Consider the following 16,820-nt stretch of genomic DNA (forward strand, 5'->3'; position numbering starts at 1 on the left):
GTGGTTAAATATTATCATTAGCAATAGAATAATAGTATTTTATATTAAATATTATAATATATTAATATATATATAAAATATATTATTATATTTGACATCTCGGAAAATTAACAAAAAAGTTCCGGTGGCACTGTTGATTTTTAAATGAAGAAAAGAAAAGGTATGTTATATTTATGGTTATAGAATAATCTCCGTTCGAGAACATTTTTCTCACTCCATAATCAACCAGAATCAGTTAATAAAGTTAAAAGTTAATCAGTTTCGTGGATTTTGTTTTTCATACGATTTTTTCAAAATTGTTTTCACGTTCAATTATGTATTATATTATTAGGTTGCACGACAACGTATTAAAATCCTTTAACGGTTTTTTTTATTTATTTATAAGACAGTGTTTTTTTTTGAGTTAGTCTTTGTCGGAGAATATCTCTTACCCCCACGTAATCGTTCATTCCCGTCGTTAAAAGTGTTTCGACGATTTTGTTTTTCATACTTTTTTAAAATTTTTTTTTCACATTCAATGTTATATTATTATGTTTAACGACAACGAATTAAAATCCCTTAACGTTTATTTATTTATTTATTTATTAGAGAGCATTTTATTTGAGTTACACGATTTTAAACACTCATTTGAAATTTCACATTTTGCACACGTATACTTTTAAAAGGATATTTGTTTCAAGATTAAAAATACAATATTACCTACACCCCATAATCCTAAAAAAGTCAAAATAGCCGTTTCATAAATACAATCACATTATACAGTGTATTTTTTTAACCCTGCAAACGGATAAAACTGTAGTTACAAAATACAAATACAATAATACTGTGTAGCTATAAGCATAGCACAAAAACGTGATTGGTTTACATCAGTAAAATGCTTTTTAAATATAATTTTTTTATTTGGGTATTTAGTGCAAAATGATTAATCAATATATTATATTTATATTAATGTAGGAATTCTATTTCATTTATATTGAACATGCTATTTCCATATAATTGTAGATCCTTCTACTCATTTTTAAATTCGAATTTGAATCACTGAATATGAAATTTAAAAAAGAAAATCCGTTAGTATAATTTTTAATGATTTTTATGATTTTTAATTCACTTTTAATTATAATATAATGTATACATAACTATAATATATATATATATATTAATATGCTAAGGTACCTAGTCGTATTGTATTAGTATTTGTGTAATATCTTCATTATAATACAAACTATATAGTATATACTAGATATTTAGATTGTGCAGATATAATACGGTTAACCACTGACCAATACAATATAGAATTTACATGCATATTTACATGTTGCAAATATGCACATACGATATATGACAAATAAACGCGATACGTATGACTCTGCGAACACCAAAACTAGATGTTATACCTACTAAGAAACTCTGAACGACTACAAGCCAGAACCCTTCACCTAATAGTGTAAAATAATATTAATAACTAATAACTAAACTAACCTAACTAAATCTAACCTACTTTGTAAGTAGTTAGTAGGCAATACAACCTAATAATATCTGTAATTGAGTCATAATTCCTCGTTATTGAAACTACTGTAAGATCCTCTATTATCTACCAAACCCTAGTTACGGTAAATATATTTATAAGGTATTACAATATTCCCTAGATATCTTATATTTAATATAGGTCACTGCATTGGCCACGGCCCATGTTAAAATATAATTCTCAAAATCGTCACAGAATAGTAAATTACACAACTACTGAGACAGGGTTTAACTTTGATTTAAGAAATGTATATTATAATTTATAACATTAATATTTTAAGTTAAATCAATACAATGGTTGTAGAAATATATTTATTTATTTTGATTTTTTTTTAAACGGGTTTCATCAAAAAAATTCCTTTTTAAATATTTTTGATTATTAAATACATCTAAATAGTCATAAATGAATCACATATAATTTCATATTGATAAATAAAATAATGAATGTATGTATTAAATAAATTAATGACTGGTTTTAAATAAATAAAAAGTAATAATACATAAATAAAAACAAATTAGTACTTATGTTTTGTAATTTATAATAAATATAAAAATCTTAAAGAATCAAATTATTTATGAAGGTTTCTTTATATTTTAAAATAATTTTTGTTATTGAAAACATTGGTAAATTAATTTTTATTACAATATATAATTTATTATTTGCTAATTGTTTTTATGTTTTTAAGTGTTAATATACAAACCATTGTGCTCGTTCATAATATATAATATTTATATATAAATTAATTTATTAAAAATAAGAGTTTTAGAATGAAGTTTATCAATTCAACTTTTTGAAATACATATTTCTAAATAATTTTTGTAGGGATTACTAAATATATCTCTACAAAGAACTATGAATCATAATATAATTAATGATATGATACAATGTACGAAATTACTTATTGACGTATAGCAAATGACTCGTAATAATTCTTCGAAAATAGGTGACGCGTTTAATTAGATAGGAGTTTTATGAATAGTAAATCATATTATATTTTTTAATTATTTAAGTATGTATTAATATTACTAAACTTATATATCATAATATTTATTATACATTTTGAATATTTATATAAATTATAATGACTCGTTGTGTTAGAATTCCATCACAACGCGAATGCATACTACACAGTAGTTTAGTACACACATTTTTTAATGAATAATAATGTTCATTGGAAAAAACGGACTCAACAATCTAGTATGTATAATGTATATATAGTTGTAAAAAACTGATATTTTTATAATGTCGAATAATAAGAAATATACCCCTGTACACATAAAACGTAAAAATAGAATCCTACTTTCAACTTAAACCATGATCTTAACTAGTTAATATACATTTTTCTGTTCTTTCATATTCATAAATTGAACTCAGGTAATTCTGAAAATTTCCGGTAGATCTTAATTAGGTAAAATAATTTTATGATTATAACGGCTAACCGGAAAACATTATGAATGACATACAATATGACTAAGTACGACGTAACTACTAAACGATGAACCTGGCTTGACAATATGGACGTCAGTTTTGGAATAAAGTATGCAACATCGACCATGGTATAAAATCTGCCTAAACATGAATAGTTTTTTGGTACCTAGATCTTATTGTACCTACCTATTTTTAATCTCAATCACGATTCATATCGTGTATTTATGGCATACGTTAAGGTAACCGCGATGGCTTCCGATCATTTTTCCTTCACCCACTGAGCCAAACCATGCTCAACCATTTTTACGTTATCGTTTATGAGTGCATAAAATATTGTGTAATACAATAATATTCCAGTGAAACCTAGTTTTTTAAAATATAAAGGTAGGATACATTATAATATGTATACATATTTTATACGTAAATATTTTGGAGCGTCATCATATCTTTCAGTACAACGATATACGTTGCCTGTTTCCTGAGGGTTGCGAGCATAGGACGCCACGATAGGGTAAGACGTGCATCATGTTACCTATATTATTCACAAGTTTCTCGTACTTTGAAAGTTATTTAGAATTAATATTGTAGTTTTCCATTATGTACCTAGTAAATATATTATACAAAAAAAAAAATCCTTGATAAAGTAGTGGTTGAGTAATAAAAAAAAATATTTTAAAAAGGTTCGTGGATATAATGAGTATATCTAGTTTTTACGTACCTACTTTTAAATTTAAATTATAAATACAACGAATTTTATGAATTTAAAATTTAAACATTTATTTGACTAAAAAAAATCAGTCGGTACACTCGATAGGCATACATGTTATATTATACACAATTGTCAATTACTACATAATTATAAAGGAGATTCTAAGATCGAACAATCGCTCTTGGAGTACAAGTAAAGTTTTACAGATATTCTTATAAGTTAGAGAACTTTAAAAATGGTAATGTAAATAGTAAATATCCTGATTACAACTTTAGTAAGATATTTAAATTTTCATTATTCTTGTCTTTGTGTTTTACAATATTAATAATAGGATTATAAAAGTACAATAATATGTTTGCTTGTAATGTAGACATTGGTTTTAATGTTATTTAACTGTAAAAAGTATTAAATGAACATAATTTCATTTAAAAATAAAAATAAATGTATGTCTTTTGTTTTAAAATAAACTCAATATTGATGTACAAAATACATATATCGTTTTAATACCTTGGAAAGAGTTTTTTTTTTATTATATTTAAACATAAAAGTGTTTTTCAAATCTTAACTTCAAAAAAAAAAAAAAAATACTCTTATACGAATTAAAAAAAAACAATATATTTATTGCAGTTAGTTTATAGTTATCATAGTTAAAGTTAAAAAACTTTACACATACTTTTCTGAAATTATTTTCACGGAGAATCTAAAAGATATAAATATATAATAATCGAATTATACAAAGAATAATCTGTATAATGGCATTGCATATACATTTAAAATACATCATTAGTATTACGAAACGTTGCATATTTACCAGAGCATAATATCGAGGAATCTCATAATGGATGCGATGAAGAATAAAATATGACATCTGCACAGAAATTCGTGGGAAAAAACCGTCAATATAAAATATGATCAACGCCTCGTCGGCTTTTATTGTCAATTAATTCCAAGGTATAATCGAATAATAACCATGGTTGGCTATAAACGGATTCTTTCTGTCGTTTTTTCGAAAAAATAAATTTCTGTACAAACGATTATGTTGTTTTTTTCGCATTTACGTATAAATTAATTTCATGATGTGTAACAAACTAAATATTTAAGGATTTTATAGTGAACAATATTTACATTATAATATCACCATAAGCCACTGCAATATCAGTCATTACTTCAGTTTTCTCAATAATCTTAGTTATTGCGATTTAACTTATTGTAACTTTAAGATAACTTTAAAATTTGGTTTGAAAATTATTTTATAAAGGACAACCGATTAATGGTTATGGAATAGGTACTTAATTAGAAACCATCCCTTGAGGGTTGGAAACGGTCCTAATTTTAGGGACTAAGCATTGGCAATCTGCATACCCATATTTATTACATTCATACCCAAGTTTACCTACCGTCCTAATGAGTGAACTACAACTGCAATTCTCTATAAAAACATAATTTAATCTCCTTATTTCATAGAAAATCAGTATTTATGTATTATTTCACTATTTTTAACTGAATTAAAAAAAGTTTTATATTTTAAAATAATTGAAAATATTAATACAATCCTCAAGGATTTAAAGAAATATACTTAGTATAATTAATAAAAATAATATGGTGAGCTATTTTTCTGTATTGCATTTTTAAAATATATATCATAAAATAAATGCATTATTCCACTCTATTTTATATACTTATATAATGATTGTTTTTTTTTTAATAATAATTTGAATTGTCTAGTGTTGCAAATTTAAATATTTTATTTTAAAAATTATCAAAACAAATTAACCTGTTGTTCAGTTGATGATCCTTCTGTAATTATATATCTCACGATCGATCCGTCGGCATGTCCAGATATAAACGCTGTTCCACGTGTACTAAAAATAACAGTAATTACAATATTATATTGCATGAGATTATCGGTAGGTTTTGTATTTATTAATAGATTTAATTGAAATATTAAACGCTGCTACATAACATTATTATAATACTTGTACCGATAGATAATTGAATATTATTGTTAACATAATTTATTTGCGTTTGAAGATACTAAATATCCACTAGTAGAGACAGAGGTTGGCGATCTCATTGTATTTCTTCCGTTATTGAATCGTTTTAGCTACTGAATATATTATCATATACTCTGTAATAATTTACATACATTGTCGAATTTTTTAAATAAATATACCTAACATAATTTTTTAATATTATTAAAATTTTATTATAAAATTCTTACGGTCAAGAAATATTGAATTTTTAAAATAATGTAATTTTCTGTATAATTCAAACATTTTATTTAGACACCTTATTTTTAAAACATAAATATTTATACTAATAATGTGTGTTTTATTATTAGGTAGGTATCTAATTAAATTTTATTTTGTATAACTTATAATTTTAAAACTATATTTATCAATTAGTAACTGTAACTTATATCTTACTAATATTATAAAATAGCTATACACCCTAAATTCAACTGAAAAATTTAACAAATACAAAATATAAGTCTTTTAGGTTTTATTGTATCTCATTAGTCATTACATAGTCAAATCGAGATCAATGTACCTCACTTTGTGAACTAATTCATAATTTTTTTATTAATTGGTATATTTTTTAACATGGAGAAAACTACATTCGACAGTCACTTCATATTAAAAAAAAAGTTCTTTTTAATACTCATCAATTTCTGGCGAGTAGTGTCTTAAGTACAAACATACATTAGTTTATATATTTATAAAATTATACAAAAGTTTCTTTTATATCTGTAATCAATGGAAACTATACAATATATAAAACGAAAAATATAAGATTTTTATAATCCAAATCGAAATTGTTGCATGAGTTACTTTACAGAGATTTATATGTATTAAAATATGAATCTATATTAACCTTCCCTAATTTTTAAAGAATATGTATGCAAAATTGTATAGAAATTGATTCCCAAGATTATCAGATACTTACTAACTAAATAAACAATAACATTTATGTATAAAATATTACCTATAATAATATACGATTAATGATTATATTTTAGTATTATCACATATGTGTATCAATTTAATAATTTAATTATAATACATGGAATGGTATATAGCCATTGTAAAATACAAAATGTGTAGGTATTATGATATTAAATTTTAATCAGTAATACATCGTTGAATATTCAAAAGAAATGTTAAGCTGAGCTCGTATAGTTAATTTAATTTCAAACACTAATATACTATAATTCAAAATCATATATTAATACAATATTTTTAATAAACAAATTGTATATTTCATTTTTATTACTAAACAATAATGATATAATTCAAATAAAGAATGAATAATATCTTGAAAATAGAGCTAATATATATTTATATGTATTAATAATATATTCTTTATGAAATCAAACATCCCTACATTATTTGAATATGTGTAAATTTACCCGAATATGAAGTTACATTTTTCTATAAAATATTATCTAAACAATCACAATCTTTACATTTTAAAGAGAATAAATGACTGTCTCAATTAAGTATTTTTAATGGCCAGAGAACAATTTAAAAGATGAATACAATCCCATTCCATGTTATAGAGAAATAAACCACCTATATTTTATACGATGAGTATATTGAGTATATTTGTATAAAAAATTTAGTTTTTCAATTAAATTTATCTACTTTCTCCATATTTATTGAAAAAAAAAAAATTTATTATAATACATAGTTTTAATTTAATTTTAACGTTTTGAAAGAATACAAATTTAGATCATTGCCCAAAATGATTCAACATTAGCTGTTATGTACAATCATTTTTTTTTCATTGCAATTTTTAATCTTATTATTATGAAAAACTATATTGATAAAAGAATGTATTATTGATTTAGTGATACTAAATATATTTTCTATTTTTATTTTTAACTTTATTCCATTTTTACATATAATATAATATTAAAGAAAAGTGATAAATATGTATTTATATTTATCATGAAATTAATTATAAATAAATAAAAATGCGTTTGGTAATTCCAGAATATTGAAAAGCAAATAAAATAGTAATTACAGAATAATATTAATATTGTAAGAACAATTATTATGAATTTTTTTTTTTTTGTTGTTTTTACTAAATCGTTTTGTTAGCTATTTTTTTAATACGAAATTGTTTATAATTGAATACAAATAACTATTTAAGGTTACATTATAATTTCCTATTTAAATTAAATATGTTAAAATGTTATTACTAAATAAGTTAACATATTTCAGCAACGCATGATTTATACTAACCATTACATGAAATACATAAAATGTATGTATTATATAAAATAATATGAGATAATATTGTACATCATTATCAGATATGATATATATATTTTTAAACTATCCCTTATTTATTTCTAGTATTAGGTGTATTATAAATATTTATGATATTAAGTTAATATATTCTAGTAATATCACTAACTTCTTAGTTTTATCTAGGTATATGAATAAAAATTCAAAATGCTTATTGAATGGGCATGAAAAAGGTTTTTATTTGTATACTTATTAGTTACAGTAACGATAACCAATTTCCAAAAGTTTCATGTAGGTTATTTCGAGTGAGCTCCCATTATATTTTTTAAATATCTTGAATAGGTAAATTTTATTTTTTTTCGGTAGTTAATCTAAACATAAAATTACAATACATATTGAAGACCTTTTTATTTAATAATGTTTATAATAATATTATTCTTATAGCTTTACTAAGAATTCATGTTATGGTGTTGTTAAGTCTATCTTTTCAAATTCAATATTGCACTGAAAAAACAACATGTATTATGTTGACTTAATTAATTAAATAAATAATAATAATAATAATAATAATAATATCAATATCATTATATAAATACCTAATAATATGTACGTACATACAATCCACTGATTTCCTCAACTGTGCATTTCACTGATTATAATTTTTGAAATTGGCATTGATATTTTTCCAAGTTATAATATGAGTGGGAGTAATATGATATAAAACAGTATGTACTAAAGGGATATTCAATCACTAATCTATCATATCTTAAGTCATATACCAAACATTAAAAAGAAAATATGTTATTGAGAGCCTTATAATTCCATCTTGTAATTCTTTATTGGGTTTCACAGTTTCCTATCTATTTTTTCCATGCCCAATCCACTATATTAAATATAACATAAAATTGAACTTTAAATAGAAAAATGTATAATATACATATTAAATAATACATATTGCATTCAAGCATGCAATTACATATTTTTTTTTAAATATTCTTCAATCTCGTTGTAATAAACATACTTAAAATATACCGATTCAAAACAATATAATATAGTATATAAATATTATACTACTATTTTTTGTTTTTTTTTTTTTTTTTTGGACTAGTTATGTTGTTGTAATGTATGATTGTAGTTTTTTCTAATGGTTTTATTCCCTTGCCTCATTTTTGACCAATGGCTTTTAGTCTAAAAAAAAAAACAACCATTGTGCCAAAATACTATTAAGGTGGGAAATTTCCCTTGGGGTATTTAAAAAAATAATAATTCTGTAAAATTTAATTTCATGATATAGGTATATTATATAAGTGTGAAACAAATTTTGGTATTTAAGAAAACATTTTTCATATTTGTATACATTTCTAGTTATAGTATACCTAAAATATTATTATTTTTTTTCAAAAAATGTAAAAAAAAATGATACCTAGTCATAATATTAATAAGGACAATATTAAACCATCGTTGTATTAAACTAAAAATAAATTGTATGTGCAATTAACACAACAATACAAAATTTATTATTTAAAACCATTTTATTTACTACCTAATTATTGCAATAATTAAAATTGAAAAAACTATTTAAAAAGTGCATTGGAAGATTTGCGTATGCGATTCAACTAATCACACTGAGAGTGTGGTGCATTAGCGGTAGAAAAGGCTTACTTGGAGGCTAGCGACACGACGTACGAACCAGTGGCGTAAAGGGTCTGAGATTTATTGGATTTGTAGTGGGCAGCTCGTATCTTGCCGTCTAATTGCCCGTAAATTATCGGCCCCTCAGACATCCACAGCATGCAGGTCACCGGAGACTGTGTGCCGAATTTATTGCATATCACCTTTTTGGCTCCCCTGTAATTCGAATTTTATATACAAATGTGTATATAAAAATATATATTTATACATTATACACATGGAGTTAGCAGAGTTAATTTTAGAGGCAAGGAAACACTTTGCACATTTAAACAACAATTTTACATTAATTACATATAACTGACTTTTTTCGTAACTTACCAAGTATCGCCAATTTTGTATACAAACACCATGTTGTCGGTCTGTCCTACAGCTATTCTCGTAGAATCAGGAGAAAATGCCAAACCTTTGACCGTATAACTTTTACGACCAGCCTATTGCATTAAAAAAAAAAAAATAAATAAATAAATGTTAGATAAGTAATTGCTTTTTGGGAGATATGATAATATTGCAACATAGAGCATCATAATAATAACTAGGAAATCAAAGAGTGGACATAAACACGAAATAGTGGGTTATTAAGTTTTAATTAGTAATATATACCAATATAGATTACAATATAGAATCACAATATAGATTGGAATACATTAATGGGATTAAATTTTTTCTAAAGGAAATGTCAAATAATAGATATTTAAGGAAGATTTAAAAAAAATTATCATTTAGTACATCTTAAGTGTACATTTTAAGGACACAATAATAATATGTTGTTTTAAATAAACAAAAATGTATTTACAAATATCATGACTTAATATAATATAAAAATATGGTTTAATTAAGTATTATAGAAACCAACTTAATAGGTATATTTGCTATGTGCCATATAAGTACTGAAAACAAATAATATGGGAACTTTTGATCAGAATGAAATACATTTTGTGCAAAACCGAACATTTCATTTTAAAAATTCATACTTGAAGAGAATAGTCGAAGTAATATGTAATTGTATTATGAAGAATGTTATTTATTGTTTATGTGGATTGCTAGAGTTTCGTGTTATATTAGTTCAATACAATGTAATTAAATTACATAATTTCCAGAACCAATAATACCGTTACAATCATAATTTCATCATACAATTTTCTCCGAGGGCTTTAGAATTGAGGTCCTTCGTCTAGACAGTACACCAAAATGAAAACCACAAACCCTTTTCGAAGAATTTCAGCAAAATTAATAATCTGATAGTATTATTTTTTATTTTGGTCAGTTTAATTACATAACTTAATCAAATGTATAGACCGTAATAATGATTTTATAAACTATACATTTTATGTGTGATACTAAATTCATGTACTATTTTTAAACTTACTTAATACTTTTACTTATATTTCAATGGCTTGATCATATTTTCGGCCTACCAATATCGAGAATATCCATTAAAAGTTTGAAAATTGTTTGACGAATATTCATGAATGGCTTAACGAAAGTTCGGTTTTCACACATTGTAAGATTTAAAGTAACTTACTCTTCTTATTTTTATAATCTGGATTTATGCTTCTCAGAGATTTAAGCCATATAATGTTTTTATTTAATCATATAAATGTATATTATCATAAAATAAATTAAATTGCGTGAGTGATAAATTATGTATTATACAAGTATTCTTATGAACAACTAAGTAATAATTTAATAAAATTTAATAAACCACTGTTATAAATAAATAAAATTATGTATTTGATGTCTTTCAAATAAAAATATATAAATTCATATTATACTAAACCTGAAAAGTGGTTAATATAAATTATTGACATAAATGTATTTCTTTTATTTAAAAAAAAACATCATGTAGATATTAAATTCATACGTAATTATACTCTACAAAAACTATCTACAGCCAAATCATGCAATTTATCCAATATTACGATTATCTTGATAGTTAAATTATAATTTTTTATAATTTATCATATTAAAAATAAAAGTTAACTTTGATATGATTAAAACTAAACTCAATTGAATACAATTATTTTGAAAAACTAATTTCTCATTTCTAATATGTATTCAAGTACAATCTAATAAATAATGAATAATCAAACTATTATTATTTTATCGAATTTTAAGGTTAATAATAAATTCAGATACCATGGGCATTGGGCGTAGATAGGAAATATTTTCGGAAGGGATTTTAGTTTAAATATCCATTAAATTTCATTCACAATATATATTTTGAATTTGTTTTATCTTTAATTTCGGGGGGGGGGGTGTTTGAACACCCAAAACACCCCTCTTACCAACGCCCATGTCAGATACAACATTAAAATCATTTAAGTACCTGCAGTGAAGTTTCATTGTTAATAAATTGATATAGGTATAACAATGCTTAGAAAATTCGAATACAATATTTGATAACGCTTGCCAAATAATGAATTATTAAAAATGTTTGGTTAAGTGTTTGCTTGTTAAAATAAAAATAAAAAATATAGTTAACGATATATATTATTATTGGTTATTAACTAAATAACTTGGGATAAATTCGTTCATTTAATGTTTAAAATAATAGCTTAACAATAGGACGTACTTCTACGTGAGTGACCTGAATGTACCTCGAAACTTTGATGACCATATATTTTCCTCTCTCAATCACTTTCGATCACTCACTCACTATCTCTCCCTAGGGATTTTCTATACACGTGTACAGTTTCATTTCCCACTTATACCTAAAATTCTGCCCGAGGTGTGGTAGCGGCAGTGGAATGCAGGTATACCTCAATAAAAATAAAATAGACTAGTTAAAATGAAGGTGTGGTGAACGGTTGGTAGGTCAAAGGCTAGTCCGGGGGGTATGGTTTTACAGTCTCTTTCGGTCGAGACTCTCTTCCCCACTGTATCTTCTACCCTTTATATCTTTACCCAATCATGTAGTATTGTACTCCTCTAACCCGTGCAAGCCCATGAAAGTGTTTGTGTGTCCGAGTCGTAACGTATATAAATGTATAAATACAGCGATTAGTAGTCTGCTCGAGCGTAATGTATATGTATAGAAGGGCTGATTGTGTTCCGCGTACAGTTTGTATTTACCCCATGCTCAGCGGGCTTAGTGGGAAACTTGTCCCTTTTCACGCCTTCCTCATCGAACAGCAACACCACTCTGTCGTTGTTGCACACCGCTAGTTTTTGGTTGTTAGGCGACCACGTGGCTGCCAACACTTGGAATGGTCCATCCTGTCGAAAACATAGAAAATAAACATAACTTCTATATCGCCACTATATATTGTCATTGCTGTTAAATAATAACGATTAAAATAACTATTATTATTATTATGGTGAAGACAACAGCTATAACGCTACCACTTACAATGATTAATCACATTAATAATAATATTATTTGGATACTATCGTGACAGCTGTCGATGACCCGTGTCCCATGGTAATTCTGTTTGTGAAGTGGTCAAAAACTCATTAATATTGAAGCGTGTTAAAAATACAATATTGTGTTATATAAGGTTGTACTATATCGGCTCAACCACAACCACCGCTCAATAACAGTCCTCGAATTGTCGATCTTACTGAAATGGCAGTTGTCAAAACTTAGCCGACCAAGGGACACAAAATAGGTATCAACAAAAAATTCATAATAAGTGTGTACGAAATTTAAACGCATTTTTGAGTAAAATTGTGTATAACATAATGTGTATAATAATATATGCTTACGATTTTAATAGGTATTTTCTTTTAATTTTCTTTACAAATTTTTTTTTCAGTTATTTTGTATGAGTGTGTCATGTTTTATTATAATATTATGCCATTCAAGACATTTATTTCAAACTATTTCTTTCTTTTATTAGGGCACTTTTTATTATAAAAACTATTATCGGACAAATAAAATAACAAGAATAGCATCATCAACAGTGTTATTCAACAATTTAATAGTTACTATATGGTTAGATAACGATATAACTACACAATAATGTGTATGATATTTTGAAACTAAATAATGAGGAGAATGCCAGTTATGGGTATAACTTTACTGCATATAATTATTAAATATTGATCCATATTATAATGTATTTTTATACGAGTATTATTATTTTATATTACCAACAAAATCATTAAGAGTTATTTAGAAATAAATTGAAATCATTTGTCTTCAATGACTAACTTATAAGTTATAAGTTATTATTATTTTAAAACTTAAAAGTAACGGAGAATGGCGAGAAAACTTTTTAACTCACAATTATAAATTATTTGTTTTAAACATAGTTAAGATTTTAATTCAAATCGTATAGTTTCATTTTACGCTAATTAACCAATAGATACTTCAATAATTTTTAAATTACACGAACTTTAAAATTATCAATAACTTCTTATTAAAACTTTATAAACACTTGGGATATTGGTTGGCATACTCGTAAATGGAAAATAAAAATACTGTACCCATCGGTTAAAAACCATATACCAAACTAGTTTAATAAGTAATAATTTCTTAATAGCATTACACAATAACATTAATACAATAAAATTACACATGCAACAAATGTTCAACTAAATCATTTTCAACGCATGTGTATATTAATTATTCACACTTTTTGAACTCTTTTATTTATTTTTATATCGTTCTTTATGCACATCCAGACAAAACAATAAAATAAAAACGTATGTACGAAAATGGATATATAGTATCAACACTTCTTATCTAATATCATAATAATTATAGAAGATCTGAAAAATTACACCAGTTATTATAACTACCACCAGGAGTCAGGACCACTGTTTACACGGAGAACTCAGGTTAACTATACATATTATCTTACATTTAAAATTTTTAATTTTTTATAGTGTTTAATTCAAAAAGAATAATAATGTACTTTTAGTTTATTAATATTAAGTTTTCCTTACATGGTCGTCTAAACTTAATTTTATGAAATTACAACTTTTTCACCTAAAACTCATTTTTTTAAATAGTAAAATTTTTAAGTTACATTTAATATAATATTTGTATATCTATATAAAATAATATTAGTTTATTTTGTTAGCAATAAGCTCATTAAATCATCATTTTACATAAAATTATTGTGTGATAACCTAACTCGAGGATACATAATTTTTATACCATGATGACAAACTCACAAAATTTAGTTAAAAATAATGGTCAGTTAAAATATAAAATAGTGTGTATATTATAGTTCCTATGAGCTTATTGTCTTTACAAAAAAAAAAAAAAAAATGAACGTATATTACTTATAAGTTATAAGTAATATATGTTCGTTTTTGATGTTTATTATGAGTTATAACAGTTATAACTCATATATTATTTGTTGTTATTTTTTTATGAGAATAATTCCTTACTCCTAGCCTCTAAAATCCATAACTTTACATTTATTTCTTATATTAATTTATTGATCTATATTTTTTTTTTAGAAACTATAGGTGTCATTTTTTTAAAATCGATAATCTTTAGTATCGAAAATCTATGATTTCAAACTAGATAAAATAGAATTAATTTAGTTAAATATAAACTATAAAAATCGATATGTTATTTAAAAAATACCTAGTGCTATTGATTAAATTAAGAAATAGTACTATTATGGCTACTGATAATGATAATTTTATTCATTAATTTTATTGTTGAATATTATAACGAATAACATTAAAACTGAATACAAAATTTCTCACATAGACAACACTACTTAAACGTCTTAAACAGTTAAACATTAAGTTGTAATTATATACGAATAAAACAAATTTTAAATATATATATGAAATAAAGTTTAACACATAAACCATATTATTATTATATTAAATATATTTTATACTTGATAAAAAATGTACTCGTTTTATAGAAACTATCAAAATACGAAATAAACGAACTTCAAACTCATTTTATAATATTACCATAGAAAAGTTGTATAACGATTTTACTTTGGTCTTTATTACTAAAATTATCACACTGTTCAAAGAAATATGTATAACTCTTTAATATGCAAAATAAAAAAGTGTTCTCCGTTTTGCATAATCAAATATTCTCTTAAAAACATTTTATTCGTCAAGAGAAATTATTTGCAGCCAGTATTATTAGCCTTAAAATTTCTACTCGGACGTGCTCTTTTCTTATATATCCTTTATCCATGCCAACGAAAAATGTACCAAATACGTCACTTGTGTCTTGAAATAAGTATTCACATTGTGTTGTTGACAGCAATGAAATTTTCAAAAAGTTTCGTTCACAGTTTGCTTACGTATTATTTTATATTGTCCAGAGACCACTTACCTCCGTCTGTTGTGTCAACGACTGCAGATGTTTTAACTTCATAACGTTAATGAAATATTATAAGTAAATTTTTGTGATTTAATCTTCCAACGAAATAAATACAAGTGAAAATAATATAGCAAAACATATCAAAATACACGTAGAGTCCGCACACGCTCCATTTGTTGTGACATCAAAGTTAGTCGCTATGACTACGACTATAATATTATGTTTCGCATGACCGACGTCTGCAGCTGGTGGTGGAGTGTCGTGAACGAACAAAATAAACGTTCTAAAATTATGGACCAAATGACGAAATGTAAGTAATAATAGTCTTAATGCGTAATTTTTTTTTGTTTGTACTTAAATAAAATAGAAAAATATCTCTAATCTCTATCCCCGGCGGTAGTAAATAATATCATGGTGTGGAATGACATTTTCATTTAAAACCTAGCCCTAGACGCATTCCAGAACGTGCTTCTTCCGTTCTTTTAATACCATTAGTTTATGTGTATATCTCTATAAACATAACCCTATGGAATATGCTTACAATATATTATTTATAATACATATCGGTATATTGTATTTAAAATGTTATTCGTTTATACTCAAACACATTCATCAAGGGTTTTTGTACGTCAAGATAAGCACCTTTTGATTAAAAAAAAAAGTTAAAAATTATAAAATAAACAGTCATTTTTGAATATTGAAAGCTGGGTAGGTTTAGTGCGTATATATATAATGCGTGAATGTTATTTTTTAGTTTAGCTTAATACTCAAATGAAATGGAAATCCTATCGATTAATATTGTATTTTCATAATTAAAAATATGTTGGAAGTACATGGATTTCAAGTATTCAAAAAATCTATAATAAATTATTTCAGTTTTATAAGCTAATACAATACTAAAATTCAGAAAAATTATAAATAAGTCTTTTTCAAAATAAAAGCAATGCTTTATATCTCCGTGCA

General features: G+C 24.7%; 1 protein-coding gene across 2 annotated transcripts in view; it reads right to left on the bottom strand.

Annotated features, from left to right (window-relative positions):
* LOC114121297 (intraflagellar transport protein 172 homolog) overlaps positions 1-16,145 on the bottom strand; it is an 84,996-nt gene extending 68,851 nt beyond the window's left edge. The window contains exons 1-5 of one of the 2 annotated variants that reach the window (XM_027983559.2): positions 15,870-16,140; positions 12,680-12,823; positions 9,926-10,038; positions 9,578-9,763; positions 5,437-5,524 (exon numbers count right to left, since the gene is read on the bottom strand). In XM_027983559.2, the coding sequence (XP_027839360.1) occupies positions 5,437-5,524; positions 9,578-9,763; positions 9,926-10,038; positions 12,680-12,823; positions 15,870-15,911 (573 nt within the window). In that variant the 5' untranslated portion in view covers positions 15,912-16,140. Of the gene's footprint in view, positions 1-5,436; positions 5,525-9,577; positions 9,764-9,925; positions 10,039-12,679; positions 12,824-15,869 lie in introns of both variants that reach the window. The other variant, XM_050207648.1, reaches the window with a different exon arrangement.
* Positions 16,146-16,820: the final 675 nt, after the last annotated feature.

This window comes from Aphis gossypii, chromosome 1, assembly GCF_020184175.1.
Source record: "Aphis gossypii isolate Hap1 chromosome 1, ASM2018417v2, whole genome shotgun sequence".
In the NCBI taxonomy this organism is placed as follows: Eukaryota; Metazoa; Arthropoda; class Insecta; order Hemiptera; family Aphididae; genus Aphis; species Aphis gossypii.